At 39.1% G+C, this 19,186-nt stretch overlaps 1 protein-coding gene across 3 annotated transcripts in view; it reads left to right on the forward strand.

Moving 5' to 3' along the window:
• The window catches only part of BCAS3 (BCAS3 microtubule associated cell migration factor), a 573,053-nt gene that overhangs the window by 82,222 nt on the left and 471,645 nt on the right, over window positions 1-19,186 (forward strand). For all 3 annotated transcript variants that reach the window (XM_060290805.1, XM_030881822.2, XM_060290806.1), the window contains exon 7: window positions 4,691-4,763. In XM_060290805.1, the coding sequence (XP_060146788.1) occupies window positions 4,691-4,763 (73 nt within the window). The remainder of the gene's footprint in view (window positions 1-4,690; window positions 4,764-19,186) is intronic.

Consider the following 19,186-nt stretch of genomic DNA (forward strand, 5'->3'; position numbering starts at 1 on the left):
CTAGGAATTGGACTACTTTAGATTCCCCATACAAGTGGAATAATAGAGTATTTGTCTTTTCATGAATAGTGTATTTCATTTAGCATAATGTCCTCAAGATTCATCTGTGTGTAGCATGTGACAAGATTTCCTTTTTAATATATACATTTTCTTTATCCAGTCATCATTTGATGGACATTTGTGTTGCTGCCACCTTTTGCTATTGTGAATGATTCTTTAGTGAACATGGGTGTTCAAGAGCTTGCTACATCTTTTTAAAGTTAATATTTTAAGAGCATTTCTTTTTTTTTTGCGGTACGCGGGCCTCTCACTGTTGTGGCCTCTCCCGTTGCGGAGCACAGGCTCCGGACGCACAGGCTCAGCGGCCATGGCCCACGGGCCCAGCCGCTCCGCGGCATGTGGGATCTTCCTGGACCGGGGCACGAACCCATGTCCCCTGCATTGACAGGCGGACTCTCAACCACTGTGCCACCAGGGAAGCCCTAAGAGCATTTTATAGATACCAGAATTGAGCAGAAAGTACAGAGTTGCTGTATATCTCCTGACCCCTCACATCTCACAACTTCCCCCACTATTCATACCCTGCACCACAGAGGTACCCACACTGACATCATTATCACCCAAAGTCCATAATTCTCATTAGGGTTCCCTATTGGTGTTGTACATTCAGTAGGTTTTGACAAATGCATAAGGACATGTATCCACCATTGTAGTGTCTGAACAGAATAGTTTTCCTGCCCTAAGCATCCTCTGTGCTTTACTTACTCATGCCTCCCTCCTTCTTAACCCCTGAAGACCACTCATCTTTTTTTTTTTTTTTTGGCAGTACGCGGGCCTCTCACTGTTGTGGCCTCTTCCGTTGCGGAGCACAGGCTCCGGACGTGCAGGCTTAGCGGCCATGGCTGAGCTGGCCATGGCCAGCCGCTCTGCGGCATGTGGGATCTTCCCGGACTGGGGCATGAACCCGTGTCCCCTGCATCGGCAGGCGGACTCTCAACCACTGCGCCACCAGGGAAGCCCACCACTCATCTTTTTACCGTCTCAGTATTTTTACTGTCTCAGTAACTGTCTTTTGCCTTTTCCAGAGCCATTCAGTATGTATTTAAGTTTCCGCCGTGTTTTTTCATGGCTTGATAGCTCATTTCATTTTAGTCCTGAGTCATATTCCGTTGTCTGGTGGTACCACAGTTTATTTATCCACTCATCTACTGAAGGGCATCTTGATTGCTTCCAAGTTTTGGCAACTGGGAACAAAGCTGATATAAATGTCCATGTGCAGGTTTTTGTATAAACAGTTTTCAACTCCTTTGGGTAAATACCAAGGAGCATGATTGCTGGATCTTGTAGTAAGAGCATGTTTAGTTTAGTAAGAAACTGCCACACTGTCTTACGATGTGGCTGTACCGTTTTGCATTCCCTCTAGCGATGATTGAGAGTTCTTGTTGGTCTGCATCCTTGTCAGCATCCGGTGTTGTCATTGTTTTACATTTTGGCTGGTCTAGTATGTGTGGAGTGGTATCTTATTGTTGTTTTGATTTGAATTTCCCTGATGACCTGTGATGTGGAGCATCTTTTCATATGCTTATTGGCCATCTGTATATTTACTTTGGTTAAGTGTCTGTTCAGATCTTTTTCTCAGTTTTAAATTGGGCTGTTCGTATTCTTACTGTTTAGTTTTAAAAGTATTTTGTTATTTTTGGGATAACACTCCTTTATCAGATGTGTCTTTTGCAAGTATTTCTCCAAGTCTGTGGCTTTTCGTCTCACCCTTGACATATGTACCTTTTTAAAGAGCATAAACTAAATTACATAATATTAAAAGAAAATATTTATCCTCTTTATTCTACCTTCCATTTAAAAATAACCTGCCTTCTGAGATATTACATATTTACCAGAAAGTTGCAAAAATACTACAGACAGGTCTTGTGCACCCTCTGCCCAGCTGGTTACATCTTATATACAATATAAAAACCAGGAAACTGACATTGGTGGGATGTGTGCACATAGTTCCATGTCATTTTATCACATGTGTACATTCATGTAACCACTACCATAATCAAGATACAGATCTATTTCATCACTACAGTAATCTCCCTGACATCATCTCCGTCCACCATCCCTAACTTTTGGGAATTTATCAGTCTGTTTTCCATCTCTGTACTAATTTTGTCATTTCAAGAGTATTACATAAGTGGATTTACACAGTATTGCTTTTTCACTTAGTACAAGTTTGTTGAGGTGTATCCAAGTTGTTTAGTGTATCAATAGTTAGTTCCTTCTTACTACTGATTAATATTTCATGGTGTGGAGGTAAAATTCATCTGCTGAAGGACATCAGGGATGATTTCACTTATTTTGCTGTTTAAAATAAATCTACTGTGAAATTTGTGTACAAGTTTGTGTGGGTGTAGTTTTTATTTTTCTGGGATAAATGCCCAGTAGTATGATTGCTGGGATATATGGTAAGTGTATGTTTAGGTTTTTTGTTTCTGCTCTTTTAAAGAAACTGCCACACTCTTTTCTAAAGGGGCTGTACTATTTTATATTTCCACCAGGAATGTGTGAAAGATCTAAGTTCTCTGCACTTTTTGTCAGCATTTGCTTTTTACATTTCCCTGGTAGCTACTGTTGTTGAAAATCTTTTCATTTGCATATCTGCTTTCCATATCTTATTTTCAGTGAAATATCTCATGTCTTTTGCCCATTTAAAGTTGGATTTTTGTTTTTTAGTTTTGAGTATGTTGAGATTATTTCATATATTCTAGATGGGTCCTTTGTTAAATATGTGTTTTACAAGTATTTTTTCCAACGTGTAGCTTGTTTTTAATTTTAATTATAGCCAACTTATTGCTTTTTTCGGTCTCATGGATCATATTTTCTGTGTCATGTCTGAGACCTCTTCACCAAGCCCTAGGTCCTATGATTTTCTTTTGTTTTCTTCTAAAAGTTATATAGTCTTACATTTTAATCTCTGATCCATGTTGAGTTAATTTTAGGTAAGGTGTTTTATTTCCAGTTTTATTCTTTTCCTATGGGTATGCAGCTGCCTCAGGACCATTTGTTGAAATGGTTAAACGGTCTTATTCCACTTAATTGCCTTTACACGTCTTTCAAAAATCAGTTGACCATATTTGTTTGGGTCTGTTTCTGGATTGTCTTCAGTTCCATTAATCTGTGCATCTTCTGTCAACTTTATATATCCGTTTACTTAAACTGTCTTTCATTTCCTGCATCAGCATTTTGTAGTTTTCAGTCTCTAAGTCCTGAATATATATTTTAGATTTATACCTGAGTATTTAATGTTCTTTTGAGAAGTTATTAACAGTATTGTATTTTTAATCTGGAATTCTGTGTGCTTGTTGCTAGTATATAGAAATACGGTTGATATTTTGTATGTTGATCTTGACTCTGGTGACCTTGCTGAGCTAACCCACTAGCTGTAGAAGTTTTTGCTGTTGTTGATTCCTTGGGATTTTCAATGTATCAATCATGTTATCTGAAAATAGGGAGTTTTATTTCTTCCTTTCTTATCTGTATGACTTTTTCCCCCTTTCTCTTCTGCTTCGTTGCCTTGTCTAGAACTTCCAGTACTATACTGAATAGTACTGGTGAGAGTGGAGTCCTTGCCTCGTTCTTGCAAAATTCTTGTTTGTCCTTGTTTGTTCTGTGAAAAATTTTGAAACATTTCATGGATTCTTTCCTCCTCTGTTTTTCTCTTTTCTCTCTTTTTGGAATTCCTACCTACGTACTGGAACTTTGAGGCTCTCCTTTAACATTTCTCTTGTGTATGTGTTTGTGTGTGTGTATAAATTAATGCTGTTTTTCTTTTTTTTTTTTTTTCGGTGTTTTTGCTGTGTTCTGTGGGAAACTTTCTCTGATGCTTGTGTTGAGTTTTTAAATAATATCTACCTTGTTTTTAACTTCCCAGAGCTCTTTTATTTTCTAAGTGTCAGTTTTTCATTGCATTCTTATATTGCTTCATGCCTGAAATATCTTCTCATATTTTTAAAATTATTAATGATAGTTTCAAAATTTTTGATACTTTCTTCCTGTACAGAGTTAACCACTTTTCCAGGTGCTTGTACCTGTTTGTAAGCAGCAAACTAAAAAGCTGATTGCAAGCAATGTGTATGTGTTTGCCAACCTCTAACTTTATTGCGGGTGCTTTGGTGTGCTGTTTCTTGGAGCTCTCTGGTTGACAATGTCTTTCAGTCTTTCTTCACAGACTGACTGATTTAATTTTTTTTCTAATACATTGCTATTCATTTTACTAGTCTTTTCTCAGGATTTTGCATTGTTGTGTATTGAGAATGGCCTGAAATTTTGAAGTTTTTAAAGTTTCTGTTGTGACCTTCCTTTATTTAGTTTTGAAATCAAGGTTATACAACTCTTAGGTAATTAGTTGGTGGAATTGGGGGTGGTTTTCTGATTTCATGGTGAATGTGTATAAGGTTGACGTTGCTAATTTTAAAAAAAGGTTTTTAAATGTTGGTTCAATTTTGAAAATAGTTATAAGTTTATTTATAGCTCTTCTAGTTTTTGTTCAGTCAACTGTATAAATATATCAATTTAAATGAATGTTTTGCTATCTCTTTAGCTGTAAATGTTTTGAGAGAATGAAAATAATGGGAAATATACAAGAATACTTCTCAAAGTTTTATTTTACATTTTATTTCATGTTCCTCATCAGGTGCTCAAAAGTGTGACAACTTTGCTGAAAAAAGGCCCCTCCTTGGTGTTTGTAAGAGCACTGGATCTTCTGGGTAAGGAATTAAAAAAAATTTCTTTGAACCACTATTAAAATTTTGTATTATTTCAGAGGGGGAACTTTGATGTCTTCAAATCTTTGTTTACCATAAGAGTATGCTCTTACAAGACAGATGGGAAAGGAAATAAAAACATATTTAGGGTTTTTGTCACTCAGTCCTTGGGATTTTTCTGCTCACTGTTTTCCCAAATGTAGGGTGATAGCAAAACATGAAAGCAAGCCAGCAGTACCTCAGACTTCAGTCTTGAAATAAAAGATTAGCATCGTTAAGAAAAATGTGTTTCAGTTTATGTGTTTATTTACTATTTATAGTGGCCTTCTACAGTGGATTAGAACTTACTATTAGGTCGCCATCGTCGTCATCATCAGTCATCATCACCACCACCACCACTACCACCACCACCATTAACATTTACTGTTGTTGTAGCTAGCATGTGCCTGACACTGTTCTAAAGGCATTCCGTGAATTTTCTCTTTCATTTCTTTCAGCAATACTATGAAATAGATACTGTTCTTAGTCCCATTTTGCAGTTTAGAAACACTCAGGCGCTGAATTCACACAGTGGAGCTGTGGATTCAAACCCAAGCAAGCATTCTCTTAATTCCATGCTGGTTACATTTGTGACCATGAGAGGACTATGGACAAAGATGATTAATGGTTATTACTCAGGAAGTCAGATTTTCCCCTACTTTCTCTATATAATAAATGAGAATATGTGCTTCTTAATGGCTTGTGGTGATTTAGTTATCAGGTTTGTCGTGACCTTTTCACTATGTAATTCCAATTCAGCCGCTGGTAAAATTTCAATGGCCTATACAAACCATGTAATTGAAAGTTACTGGGTAGGCAGTCCAGGGCTAGTGAAGTGTTTCTGTGATATGTCATTAATGACCTAGGTTCTTTCCATTTCTAGTTTTGACATCTTTTAGGATCTGACCCCTTCCCCTAATGATCTCAAGAAGGCTACTGTCTTTTCAGTTAGTGCCTCTCCTCCACTTGAACTCCTAGCTACAAGATAAGCAGGGATATGATTATGGTTTTGTTAGTAAGGTAGAGGATCAAAATGAATATTAGGCTTGGCAACCAGTAGTCCCTGCCTTGTACTTTCAGCTGATAGTGTACACTCTAGGTCATGGATGCAGTGCAGAAGGGAAGAATGTGCTAGTGGTGTTACATGATTAGGTCTTGGAATCTTAATCGTTGCTTTCTGGGGAAATGGTTGGGCTACATACATGCATTACAAGGCAGTTTTCTTCCGGTGTAAATTTTTGGGTTGAAGTGGGCAAAAATTTACTTTGTGCTCATCACTCTGCCAGGTATGGGATGAGGATACAAAGCATGAAAACCGAATTCCTTGTCCCAAAGACTTAAGGATGTTGCTGAAAACAAAAACATAGCACACAGAAAATGATTGTGATATAATGATGTGTAATAGAAATTCAAAGAAGGTAGAGATCAGTGTGCATGGATTAATGGGAGATGGCCTCATTAGGAAGGCACAGCTTATGCTGGATCTAAAGGAATAAGAAAGTTTGGCAGTACATGAAGACGACTAAGGACTTCCAAAGTACGTTATAAAGCTATAAAAGGGGAACAGACACTGGTATAAATATACTTAGGAAAGATGGAGGTTTGTGACTTAGAATGAAGTCCATCTGCAAAACAGGTAATAACAACCATTTCAGTGCTCTAGAACTCAACCAAAGGCTTCCAACAATGTGGAAAGTGTTTATGTTTGAGAAACCGGTAAATATTAAGCCATAACAGTGGCAATCTGTCACATTCATGCCCGGAAGCTGCTCCCATCACACTCCACCCTTTTCCCTTCCAACTTGCTTGATTTTCCAGGGTGTGCAATGTCATGATGATGCCCAGCAGCATTGTCCCTGGAAGTTATGGTCTTGGGGTCATGAGATTTGTGCAGGCCCATGGCTCTTTTAGCCTAAAGTCATGGTTAGCTGAGGCTTCATGTAGGGGCAGAGGAGCCATGAAAGCATCCAGGGAAAGCTAAAATCTGGAAGACTTGAAAATGTCTGCCTGTTGAACGTGTTCCTCTACCCACACATAGATCCTTTTGGAAAGGATGACAACCTTTATTGACTTAGGGTATTTGAGCAAATTCCCTGTCGAATCTTTGGCTAAATCACTAAGCTACTTAGACACAGGGGCAACCCCCAGGCAAGCAGGCTTTAAAATGAAAACAAGAATTAAAGAAAAGTAAAACTCAACAGAGGCATTAGTAACTGCACATTGTGGAGGAAGAGAGATTTCCAGAATTCTTATACTATTTTATATAACATGTCTAGTTTTCAACATAAAATTATGATACATACCAAGAAATAGGAAAGTGTGATATATTGAGAAAAGTAGGCAATAGAAAGTGTTCCTGATTGTTTCCAATGTTAAAATTTGTAGACAGGGCCTTTAAAGCCATTATTCTACATATGTTCTAAGAACTAAATGAACCGTTTCTGGAATGATAGGAAAGTATGATAACAGTGACTGAACAAATAGAGAATCTCAATAAGAAATTAGAAATTGTAGAAAAACCAAATGGAAATTCTGGAGTTGAAGAGAAAAAAGGTGAAATAAACTCTCCGGAAGAACGCAACACCATATTCAAGTCAGCACAAGTATCAGGGAACTGGTGTGTTGACAAGTGAGCTGAAAGGGAAAGGGAACCAAGCAGAAGAGGGGAAACACCTGTGGTGAAAGAAAACCTTGTTGATTTCACTCTTCCTGGTGTTTAGGTCCCTGTAATTCAGGTGCACCCAGTCCTGTTGAAGCCCCACAAAAAGATGTGTTTACGGAAGGTGCTCAGCTACCTACTGAGTTTGCTTTGCAGGTTTTGAAAGATTTTCCATTCCTTAGCAACCCTGCTTAACTGTATGATTAAGGAGATTGTTTTTATTTTTACAGGATTCATTTATTGAGGTATCACTTTATCAAAAAATAAGACACGAAAGGAAGGGTTGTATATAGTAGGTGATGAGATGATTTATTGAGGGATGACCATGATGTTATGCAGGTTATATTAGTCAGGGTTCTCCGGAGAATCAGAACTAGTGGGATGTGGGATGTATGTGTGTGGGGAGGGAGGGAGTGGGGGATTGATTTTAAGAAATTGTCTCACATGATTGTGAGGGCTGCAGATCCAAAATCTGGAGACTGAGGGAAGAGTTACAATTTCAATCCAAAGACAGAATTCCCTCTTCCTCCAAGGAAGTCAATGTTTTAAAATTTTATTAGAACTTTGAACTGATTGGATGAGTCCCACTCACATTATGAAGCATAATCTGCTTTACTCAAACTGCTGATTGAAATGTTAGTCTTATATAAAAAATACCTTCAGAGAAACATCTAGAATAATATTTGACCAAATCTGGTTATTGTGGCTTAGCCAAGTTGACACATTAATGACCACAGGGGCAATGAATATAGTTCTGATTAAAATAGCATTTGCGGAACTTCCCTGGTGGCGCAGTGGTTAAGAATCCGCCTGCCAATGCAGGGGACACGGGTTTGAGCCCTGGTCTGGGAAGATTCCCACATGCCGCGGAGCAGCAAGGCCCCTGTGCCGAAACTACTGAACCTGCACTCTAGAGCCTGCGAGCCACAACTGCTGAGCCCGCGTGCCTAGAGCCCGTGCTCCACAACAAGAGAAGCCACCGCAATGAGAAGCCTGCACACCACAACGAAGAGTAGCCCCTGCTCACCACAACTAGAGAAAGCCCATGGGCAGCAATGAAGACCCAATGCAGCACCCCCCCCCAAAAAAAATAGCATTTGCTGGGCTTCCCTGGTGGCGTAGTGGTTGGGAATCCGCCTGCCAAGGCAGGGGACACGAGTTTGAGCCCTGGTCTGGGAAGATGCCACATGCCGTGGAGCAACTAAGCCCGTGCACCACAACTGCTGAGCCTGTGCTCTAGAGCCCACGAGCCACAACTTCTGGGCCCATGTGCCACAACTACTGAAGCCCATGCACTGCAATGAAGAGTGGCCCCAGCTCTCTGCAACTAAAGAAAGCCCGTGAACAGCAACGAAGACCCAACACAGCCAAAAATAAATTTATTAAAAAAAATAGCATTTACCTATTTCAAAAAAGTCTATTGTAGGCACTCATTTCCCCTGTCCCATTTCTGCTCATTAATTTATTTCTAGTAGGAGAATCATTCTGGAAAGAGACTGCTATATGTCTGTATCATTTGCTGGGTTGTTTTAAGAATGGTTATTGGGCTTCCCTGGTGGCTCAGTGGTTGAGAATCTGCCTGCTAATGCAGGGGACACGGGTTCGAGCCCTGGTCTGGGAGGATCCCACATGCCGCAGAGCAACTAGGCCCGTGAGCCACAACTACTGAGCCTGCGTGTCTGGAGCCTGTGCTACACAACGAGAGGCCGCGATAGTAAGAGGCCCGCGCACCGTGATGAAGAGTGGCCCCCACTTGCCACAACTAGAGAATGCCCTCGCACAGAAACGAAGACCCAACACAGCAAAAATAAATACATTAATTAATAAACTCCTACCAGCATCTTAAAAAAAAAAGTCTTATAAAAAAAAAAGAATGGTTATTGATAAATAAATGCAAAGATATTTTCTTTTTGTTGTTTTTTTGCTTTTTTCTTTTGGCTGCGTTGGGTCTTTGTTGCTGCATGGGCTTTCTCTAGCTGTGGTGAGCAGGGGCTACTCTTCGTTGTGGTGTGCAGACTTCTCATTGCAGTGGCCTCTCTTGTTGTGGAACACAGGCTCTAGGAGCGCAAGCTTCAGTAGTTGCGGCACGTGGGCCCCATGGTGTGTGGGCTTGAGTAGTTGTGGCTCCACGGCTCTGGGTCACGTGGACTTCAGTTGTGGTGTGCAGGCTCAGTAGTTGTGGCTCATGGGCTCTAGAGCGCAGGCTCAGTAGTTGTGGCACACGGCTTGGTTGCTTTGCAGCATGTGGGATCTTCCTGGGTTCGAACCTGTGTCCCCTGCATTGGCAGGCTAATTCTTAACCACTGTGCCACCAGGGAAGTCCTCCTTGGTTTTAAGCACAGTGCCTTCTAACTAGCAGGCTCTCAAAAATATTTATTTTTTGCTAAATGAATTTTAGTAAGCTTGCTTAGTAACACTTTTTTATGGTTGAGAAAATGTCTTAATCTGAGGAACCACATCTCCTGAACCTGGGTGTTGATGTCTTCTTCAGAGCCTGTGGTGAACAAAATTTTAGGACCCCCTTCACCCTTTGGAGACGTACAAGACATGTCTGTTGCTGTTCATTTCCGTGGCAAATGCTTTATTGAGCACAGGGTGCTTTGGACACTGTCAGTTGCTTATATTCACAATTAATGCTACTTAGTTCTTCTTAGGAAAGTTCAGTAAAATTTCCTTTTGATGTATAAATTTTCTTATTTATATTAAATTTATAATAACTTTTCAAAGAAAGGGGGGAATTACTATGGAAATAATCGCAGTCCTTCCTCATTTTTTATCCTTTAGGTATACACACATTACACTTAGCCCACAATTTTTAATACTGGCTGTTAGTGCATTCATGACAGTCATTAAAATGCCAATTTTTTGTTTTTAAATTTGTTTTTTTCATTTTTTTTTATATTCTAGTGTTGTTGTCTTTTTTTGTGTGTATGTGTCTATGTAGAGAGAAAGAGAGAGGGAGAGGGAGAAGGGGAGAGAGAGAGACAGATACACTGTTTCATAATCATTCCAGATAAGCCATTTAAGTGCTTGGTGGGACATAATGTTTACTGTGCTACTGATCCAGGGATTAAGTCAGTGCCTTGTGTAATAATTTGAGGGAGGGAGGAGAAGTATGGACAGTATACTAAGGAATATACACTTTCTTAGGAAATGAAAGCTCATTGTGTATTACATGCTGAACTGTTCCAGTAATGCAGTTTTTTGTGGTTAGGATTTTGTTGGGTATTATGAATAATTGCAAAAGAGTAACGTTATTCAACAGCTGACTACAGACCTTGAAGAATGTTTAATCCAATATAATATCATCACGTTATTGGAGTGAAGATGTGATCTTTACATAGAGAGAATCATAGAATGCTGGTAGTGGAAAGAACCTTGAAACCACGTAAGATATGTGCTACAGATAAAGGAAGTCTTATCCAGAGACTCACATCATATATCACATCATATATACAGGGATGCAATATACAACACAGAATAAAGTCCAGATTTTATAATAACTTTGTATGGTGTATAATCTATAAAAGTATTGAACCACTGTGTTGTACACCTGAAACGAATATTGAAAGTCAACTATGCTTCAATTAAAAGAGTGAGAGGGACTTCCCTGGTGGTCCAGTGGCTAAGACTCCCAATGCAGGGGGCCCAGGTTCAATTCCTGGTCAGGGAACTAGATCCCACATGCCGCAACTAAGAGTTTGCCTGCCTCAACTAAAGATTCTGCACACTGCAACAGAAAAGATCCTGCATGCTGCAACGAAGATCCCACACATGGCAACGAAGATCCCACACGTGGCAACGAAGATCCCGCGTGCCACAACTACGACCTGACGCAGCCAAATAAATAAATAAATATTAAAATAAAATAAAATGAAAGTGTGAGAAAATTTCTTTATTTCAATTTGATAGGAATCCCTTATCTCTTATTAAATAAGCGCTCTATGGCCATATTTCCAAGATTGAATTTTAATAATCAGAGAGATTAAGATTTTGGCAACCAAAGACATCTTAAATTTACCTTGAAAAAAGCTAATTAATTTTAATAGGTGCATAGGAATGAAGACTTAATTTCAAAATTAAGGACTGTTCATTAAATATGATACAGTTAGTTCACAGTATTAATAGTTTTGCAGTTTGTTACCAATTGCTAAAAAAGGTCATTTTGGATTGACAGAATTCTGTGGGACTGGTTTTTATTTATTTATTTAATTTTCTTGAAGTATAGTTGATGTACAGTGTTGTGCCATTCTCTGCTGTACAGCACAGTGACTCAGTTATACACATATAGACATTCCTAGGGCTGGTGTTTGGTAGACACTGATCTAAAGCAGCAGTTATTTAGGTGGAGGTTAAGCACAGTTTCACTGTCCTGAAGTGTTGCTGAAGAGAGTTTATTTCAACTTGTGTCTAAAATAAATAAGGGTTACGTTAAATAGAACTAGAAGGGAGGTTGCTTGGGATACTAAGTATCTGACATTTCTTCTTGTAATGAAACGTCACAGAGCCGTTACATACGATGCCCTTGTTTTAACTGATTTTCATCCTGTTGTGTTGTGAGGTCTGATGGAATCACAGTTTGAGCTGGCATTACTTGTGCAGATACAAAAAAGAGGTTTATGCCATTCTTCCAGTCTTTGGTGCTCTAACACATGAGCTTTTTGAGTAATTCCTTGGCCTTCCTTCAAGTACCCAGTCTTTCGCTTGTTCATCTCACTGGTCTTTTACATTTCTGTGGGTGTTCTGCGTTTTCTTCTAGCTCTCTGTATGGCCTTGTGACTCTCTTTACTGCTTTCAAAGACTGGGCTTTTACATCTTTGATATACCATTTATGCTGAAAGCTGCCACCCTGGCACAGAGGTTTTTAATGAGATGGGTCAGGATAGTGGGGTATCCAATATCATGGATTGTTCATAGACCTCTTGACTTTAGTGTTGTCTTAGAACCACCAGAGCCCTCAGAGCATGATAGAGCACACCCTGTTTATCTGATTATGGATGTAATAAAACCTTAAGGAAATAAGATGACATTACTGTAACAGGTAAAAGTTGTTTTTTTATGTATTTATTTAAAAATATAGTATCTAAACTATGGACACCAGTTAGTGGTGTGTTGTAAGATTGTTTTTATAGACATTGTTGTATATTTCCTTGTGAGCCTGAAATTGGTACAAATTTCAAATGGCCCACCAAAATGGTTATATGTAGGTGACTAAACCAAAGGAATCCTGCTTTAATTTTTTGAAGAACTTTTTTTTTTCTTGCTATTACGTGATATTTGTATTCCTGAAAACCTGTCCTGTTAGGGTCCTAGCTAGAAACAGAAGATATACTCAAATTGGGTAATTTGAGGAGAGTTTAAATAAAGTGAGTAGGAGCTGAGACCCTTTACCATTTCTAAGCAAGGGGTGAGAGCCATTAGCAGAACCTCCAATGAGAGCCCTTTCAAGATGTTTACCTGACAGGAGCTGTGGCCTCTGGTGGAGAGATTCGGTCCATCTGCAATAACCTGACAGCGGAGCAGCCAGGGTGTCCCCGCCTTACTGTCATTTCTCCAGATGACTCTCTCAGGCTGAGCCCAGCCAGAAGCTGGAGGTTCTGAAAGTTCAGGGAGCCCATGGATGCAATCCGTTTGATATGTGCCAGTCTCCCAAGGCAGGGAGCTGGGTCCCTTGAAAGCAGAGTATTTACAGGGGCAGCATGCTTATTATATTCTGCAAAATTGCACCCTAAAACTGAGATTATGGGGAAAACAGATATGGAGAAAGTTTATACAATGGTGTAATCAGAGCAGTAGTCCTGATTAAAATTTAAAAAGGAATGTTCATATTAATTTAAAAATTACTAGTAAATATGGAATTTTACCTTAAAAAGAAGGCCAAGGAGCCTTGATGGAATGGGGGTATAAGAAGGGGTTGAGACTGTTAAGTTAGAGCGGTAAGAACAAAATGGGCAAAGACCAGGTGGAAATAAGCTATAACATTTCTTGTTGCCTAAGCACATGGTCAAACTGAGCCATGACAAACCTGGTCCCTTCTGGTTTTCTGTATTCAACTGAGCTAGTGAACTCTGTGTTCAAAATATACTTTGTATGTTGTATTGTAACACGAACGACTAAGTGCTGTCAATTTTATTAATATCACTTCCTTTATTAATACTACTGATGTCACTCCTCATTCAGAATCATAAATTTTAGCAGACTCTGATGTGTTTGTATACACTTTTAACAGATTTACGAGGTGTAATTGATATGCAATAAACTATATATTCTTTTTTAAAAAATAAATTTATTTATTTTTGGCTGCATTGGGTCTTCATTGCTGTGTGCAGGCTTTCTTTAGTTGCGGCGAGCAGGGACTACGCTTTGTTGCTGTGCGTGGGCTTCTCATTGCGGTGGCTTCTCTCACTGCGGAGCACAGGCTCTAGGCATGCAGACTTCAGTAGTTGTGGCCCGCAGGCTCTAGAGCGCAGGCTCAGTAGTTGTGGCCCATGGGCTTAGTTGCTCTGCAGCATGTGGGATCTTCCCAGACCAGGGCTCGAACCTGTGTCACCTGCATTGGCAGGTGGATTCTTAACCACTGCGCCACCAGGGAAGCCCCTAAAAGTGTACAGTTTTATATGTTTGGCATATGTATACACCTATGAAGCCATTGCCACAAACAAGATAATGAATATAACTATCACCCCCAAAGATTCCTCATGTCTCCTTATAATTTTTCCCTCCCAACTCCTTTTTTTCAAATAACTACTGATCTGGTTTCGGTCACTGTAGATTAATTTGCATTTTCCGGAGTTTTATGTAAGTGGAATCATATAGTATGTACTTTTTTTGGTCTGGCTTCTCTTACGAAGCATATTTATTTTGAGATTCATTCATGTTGTTGCATTTATCATTAGCTCATTCACCTTTATTGCTGAGTAGTATCGTACTATATGAGTGTACCATAATTTGGTTATCTGTTCACCTGTTGATGGGTATTTTGGTTGTTTCTAGGTTTTGGCTTTTACAGGTAATGCTGCTTTGAACCTAATGTTCAAGTCTTTGTATAGACATATACTTTCTTTTCTCTTGGTCAAATATATACAAGTAGAATGACTGAATCACATGTTAGATGTATGTTTTTCAAAGTGGTTGTCCCATTTTACATTCCTACCATCAATATAGGAGGTTTCTAATTCCTCTACTTCCTCACCAGCCCTTGACTTTATCAGCCTTTTAAATTTTAACCATTCTAATAAATACGTAATGGATTCTCATTATGGTTTCTATTTGTACGTCCCCCATTTTTTGTTATTCTCAACCCTCAATTCAGTTAACTCTTCTTTCATGAGAAATAAGTTATTGTCCTAAGCCAGTATGATTTCTAGTGGTTTGGCATACAGCATTAGATGCATGAACCATATTATCTCTTCCTTTGTATACCTAGTGAGAAGGATGTAGTAGCACCTAATGACTGTAGTCAGTTGTTTATGGTTACTACTTCCATGTGTTTTGGAGCATTCTTTTTTATTTTATTTATTTATTTTTGGCCGTACCATGCTGCGCAGCATTCAGGATCCTAGTTCCCCGACCTGGGATCGAACCCATGCCCCCTGCAGTGGAAGCGTGGAGTCTTAACCACTGGACTGCCCGGGAAGTCCCTTTTGGAGAATTCTTGATTTTAGTTTTTATTTTGTCCCAATCAGTTTTTCTCTGCTACAACTTAAAAAAATTTTTTTGGCTGCATTGGGTCTTTGTTGCTTCATGCGGGCTTTCTCTGGTTGCGGCGAGCAGGGGCTACTCTTCATTGCAGTGCATGGGCTTCTCATTGCTGTGGCTTCTCTTGTTGTGGAGCATGGGCTCTAGGTGTGTGGGCTTCAGTAGTTGTGGAACATGGGCTCAGTAGTTGCGGCTCGCGGGCTCTAGAGCACAGGCTCAGTAGTAGTGGAGCATGGGCTTACTTGCTCCGTGGTATGTGGGATCTTCCCGGACCGGGTCTTGAACCCATGTCCCTTGCATAGGCAGGCGGATTCTTAACCACTGTGCCACCAGGGAAGCCTTCTGCTACAACTTTTAATGTGTGTTTTGAGAGCAAGAGCTTTGTGAGTCCCCAAAAGGTTGAAAAATTGGTGAAGAGATGGTGCAGGTACAAGGGAAGCAAAGGAAAAAAGCTTTAATAATTAAGCAAAAGACGGTCTTATAAAGAGGATTGAAAATGGACATAGAATTTAAAAAGTATATTTTCTTTAGAATTAGCTCACTCTACTGAACTGGTTGTATGTTCTAGAAAATTGCATTGTGTTGTGAGAAGGAGTCATGTTTTTTGAGAAACTTAAAAATAAATGTATATAATACATTAAATGGAGAATGAAACCACTGGTGGATTAACATTATCAAACTATGAGGCAGCTGCCAGTCTTCCACCTTGGACATTTTTTCAAAGATCCTTCTTCTTCTTCTTCTTCTGTTTTTTTTTTCTTTTGTTTGTGGACAAGATGCTCCACTTATTTTTGCATATACAGATTTTGTGTATGAAGCCACAAAGCATTTTTTTTAACATCTTTATTGGAGTATAATTGCTTTGCAATGGTGTGTTAGTTTCTGTTGTAAACAAAGTGAATCAGCCAAACGTATACATATATCCCCATATCCCCTCCCTCTTGTGTCTCCCTCCCTCCCATCCTTCCTATCCCAGCCCTCTAGGTGGCCGCAAAGCACGGAGCTCATCTCCCTGTGCTATGCAGCTGCATCCCACTAGCTATCTGTTTTACTTTTGGTAGTGTATATATGTCCATGCTACTCTCTCACTTTGTCCCAGCTTACCCTTCCGTATCCCCATGTCCTCAAGTCCATTCTCTACGTCTGTGTCTTTATTCCTGTCCTGCCCCTAGGTTCATCAGAACCATTTTTTTTTTTTTTTAGATTCCATATATATGTGTTAGCATACGGTATTTGTTTTTCTCTTTCTGACTTACTACGCTCTGTAAGACATGACAAACTCTAGGTCCATCCACCTCATTACAAATAACTCAGTTTCATTTCTTTTTATGGCTGAGTAATATTCCATTGTATATATGTGCCACATCTTCTTTATCTATTCATCCGATGATGGACACTTAGGCTGTTTCCATCTCCGGGCTACTGTAAATAGAGCTGCAATGAACATTTTGGTACATGAATCTTTTTGAATTATGGTTTTCTCAGGGTATATGCCCAGTAGTGGGATTGCTGGGTCATATGGTAGTTCTATTTTTAGTTTTTTAAGGAACCTCCATACAGTTCTCCATAGTGGCTGTACCAATTTACATTCCCACCAACAGTGCAAGAGGGTACCCTTTTCTCCACACTCTCTCCAGCATTTATTGTTTGTGGATTTTTTGATGATGGCCATTCTGACCGGTGGGAGGTGATACCTCATTGTAGTTTTGATCTGCATTTCTCTAATGATTAGTGATGTTGAACATCTTTTCATGTGTTTGTTGGCAATCTGTCTATCTTCTTTGGAGAAATGTCTATTTAGGTCTTCTGCCTATTTTTGGATTGGGTTGTTTGGTTGTTTTTTTTTTTACATCTTTATTGGAGTATAATTGCTTTACAATGGTGTGTTAGTTTCTGCTTTATAACAAAGTGAATCAGTTATACATATACATATGTTCCCATATCTCTTCCCTCTTGCTTCTGGGTTGTTTTTTTGATATTGAGCTGCATGAGCTACTTTAAATTTTGGAGATTAATCCTTTGTCAGTTGCTTTGTTGGCAAATATTTTCTCCCATTCTGAGGGTTGTCTCTTCATCTTGTTTGTGGTTTCCTTTGCTGTGCAAAAGCTTCTAGGTTTCATTAGGTCCCATTTGTTTATTTTTGTTTTTAATTCCATTTCTCTAGGAGGTGGGTCAAAAAGGATCTTGATGTGATTTATGTCATAGGGTGTTTTGCCTATGTTTTCCTTTAAGAATTTTATAGTGTCTGGCGTTACATTTAGGTCTTTAATCCATTTTGAGTTTATTTTTGTGTATGGTGTTAGGGAGTGTTCTAATTTCATTCTTTTACATGTAGCTGTCCAGTTTTCCCAGCACCACTTATTTAAGAGGCTGTCTTTTCTCCATTGTATATTCTTGCCTCCTTTAAAAGATCCTTCTTTTATGGCTAGATCAGATTGTCTGTTAAAAACTTTATAGAGTTATAGTGTCAAGGAAAAGATACTTCCTGTCAAACATGTCAGATTCTGATATTGAATATCCATCTGAACGTAGATCACCTGAAAGTAGGTTCGCCTTTCAAGAAAAGATCTTCTCAGTATGGAGAACAGTATGGAGGTTCGTTAAATAACTAAAAATAGAACTACAGTACGACCCAGCAATCCCACTACTGGGCATATATGCTGAGAAAGCCATAATTCAAAAAGGGTCATGTACCAGAATGTTCATTGCAGCACTATTTACAATAGCCAGGACATGGAAGCAACCTAAGTGCCCATTGACAGATGAATGGATAAAGAAGATGTGGCACATATATACAATGGAATATTACTCAGCCATAAAAATAAATGAAATTGAGTGATTTGTTGTGAGGTGGATGGACCTAGAGTCTGTCATACAGAGTGAAGTTAGTCAGAAAGAGAAAAACAAATACCGTATGCTAACACATATATATGGAATCCAAAAAAAAAGGTTCTGAAGAACCTAGGGGCAGGACAGGAATAAAGACACAGATGTAACGAGTGGACTTGAGGACACGGGGAGGGGGAAGGGTAAGCTGGGACGAAGTGAGAGAGTAGCATGGACATATGTACACTACCAAATATAAAATAGATAGCTAGTGGGAAGCAGCTGCATTGCACAGGGAGGTCAGCTTGGTGCTTTGTGACCACCTAGAGGAGTGGGATAGGGAGGGTGGGAGGGAGACGCAAGAGGGAGGGGATATGGAGATATATGTACACGTATAGCTGATTCACTTCGTTATACCGCAGAAACTAACACACCATTGTAAAGCAGTTATACTCCAATAAAGATGTTAAAAAATAAAGAAAGAAAGAAAGAAAAAACCCTCTGGCACCCTTCTTTATCAACAGCCACTTATGATAAAGTCTTTCTACTTTGACTAGTGTGATAAACTTTCATTATTTTTTAATTAAAATATAAATTTTAATTAAATATAGATTTGAAAATCTATATTTTCAAATTAGTGTTTCTCATGTAAACACACTTTCATATTCAATTAATATATTTTTCTCTCTCTGTAAAGATACGGTTTGAGATAGAACTCATTCCAGTTTTTCCCATTAAAAGTAATGGAAATGATTTTACACTTAATGCCTTTTCATTTAGTGGCAGAGCTTTCAGGAACAAATTGAAGTCACTAAGTGAGGCTTGCATATTTGGGTTATAGTTTTCTATTTTGTGGGGCTTGGGGGGAATATTTTCATTAAGATGAAATTCTGGTTTTTCTTCTGGTAGTTTTGTGTGAATGTTGCTGTTACTTTTTTTTTCCTTCATGATATATTCAGTATGACTTTTCTGGGGCAGTATTAATAATCATTTTTATAGAGGTTAAGGGTTGTGGTTGGAGGGATTTGGGTCTTTACCTGGTTTCCTAGTGGGAGTGCGTCTTTTTCTGTAGGTATAGGGAAGTACAGGGTTTCTTTAATAAGTGGCATCTTGGTGCAATGGCTTCAGTCCTTCCTGTGGTTTTCTTGTAATACCCTTACTTTCAGCTCATTTCTTCTATTTTTCCTTCACTGCTAAGTTCCCA

This window comes from Globicephala melas, chromosome 20 (genome assembly GCF_963455315.2).
Source record: "Globicephala melas chromosome 20, mGloMel1.2, whole genome shotgun sequence".
NCBI lineage: Eukaryota > Metazoa > Chordata > Mammalia > Artiodactyla > Delphinidae > Globicephala > Globicephala melas.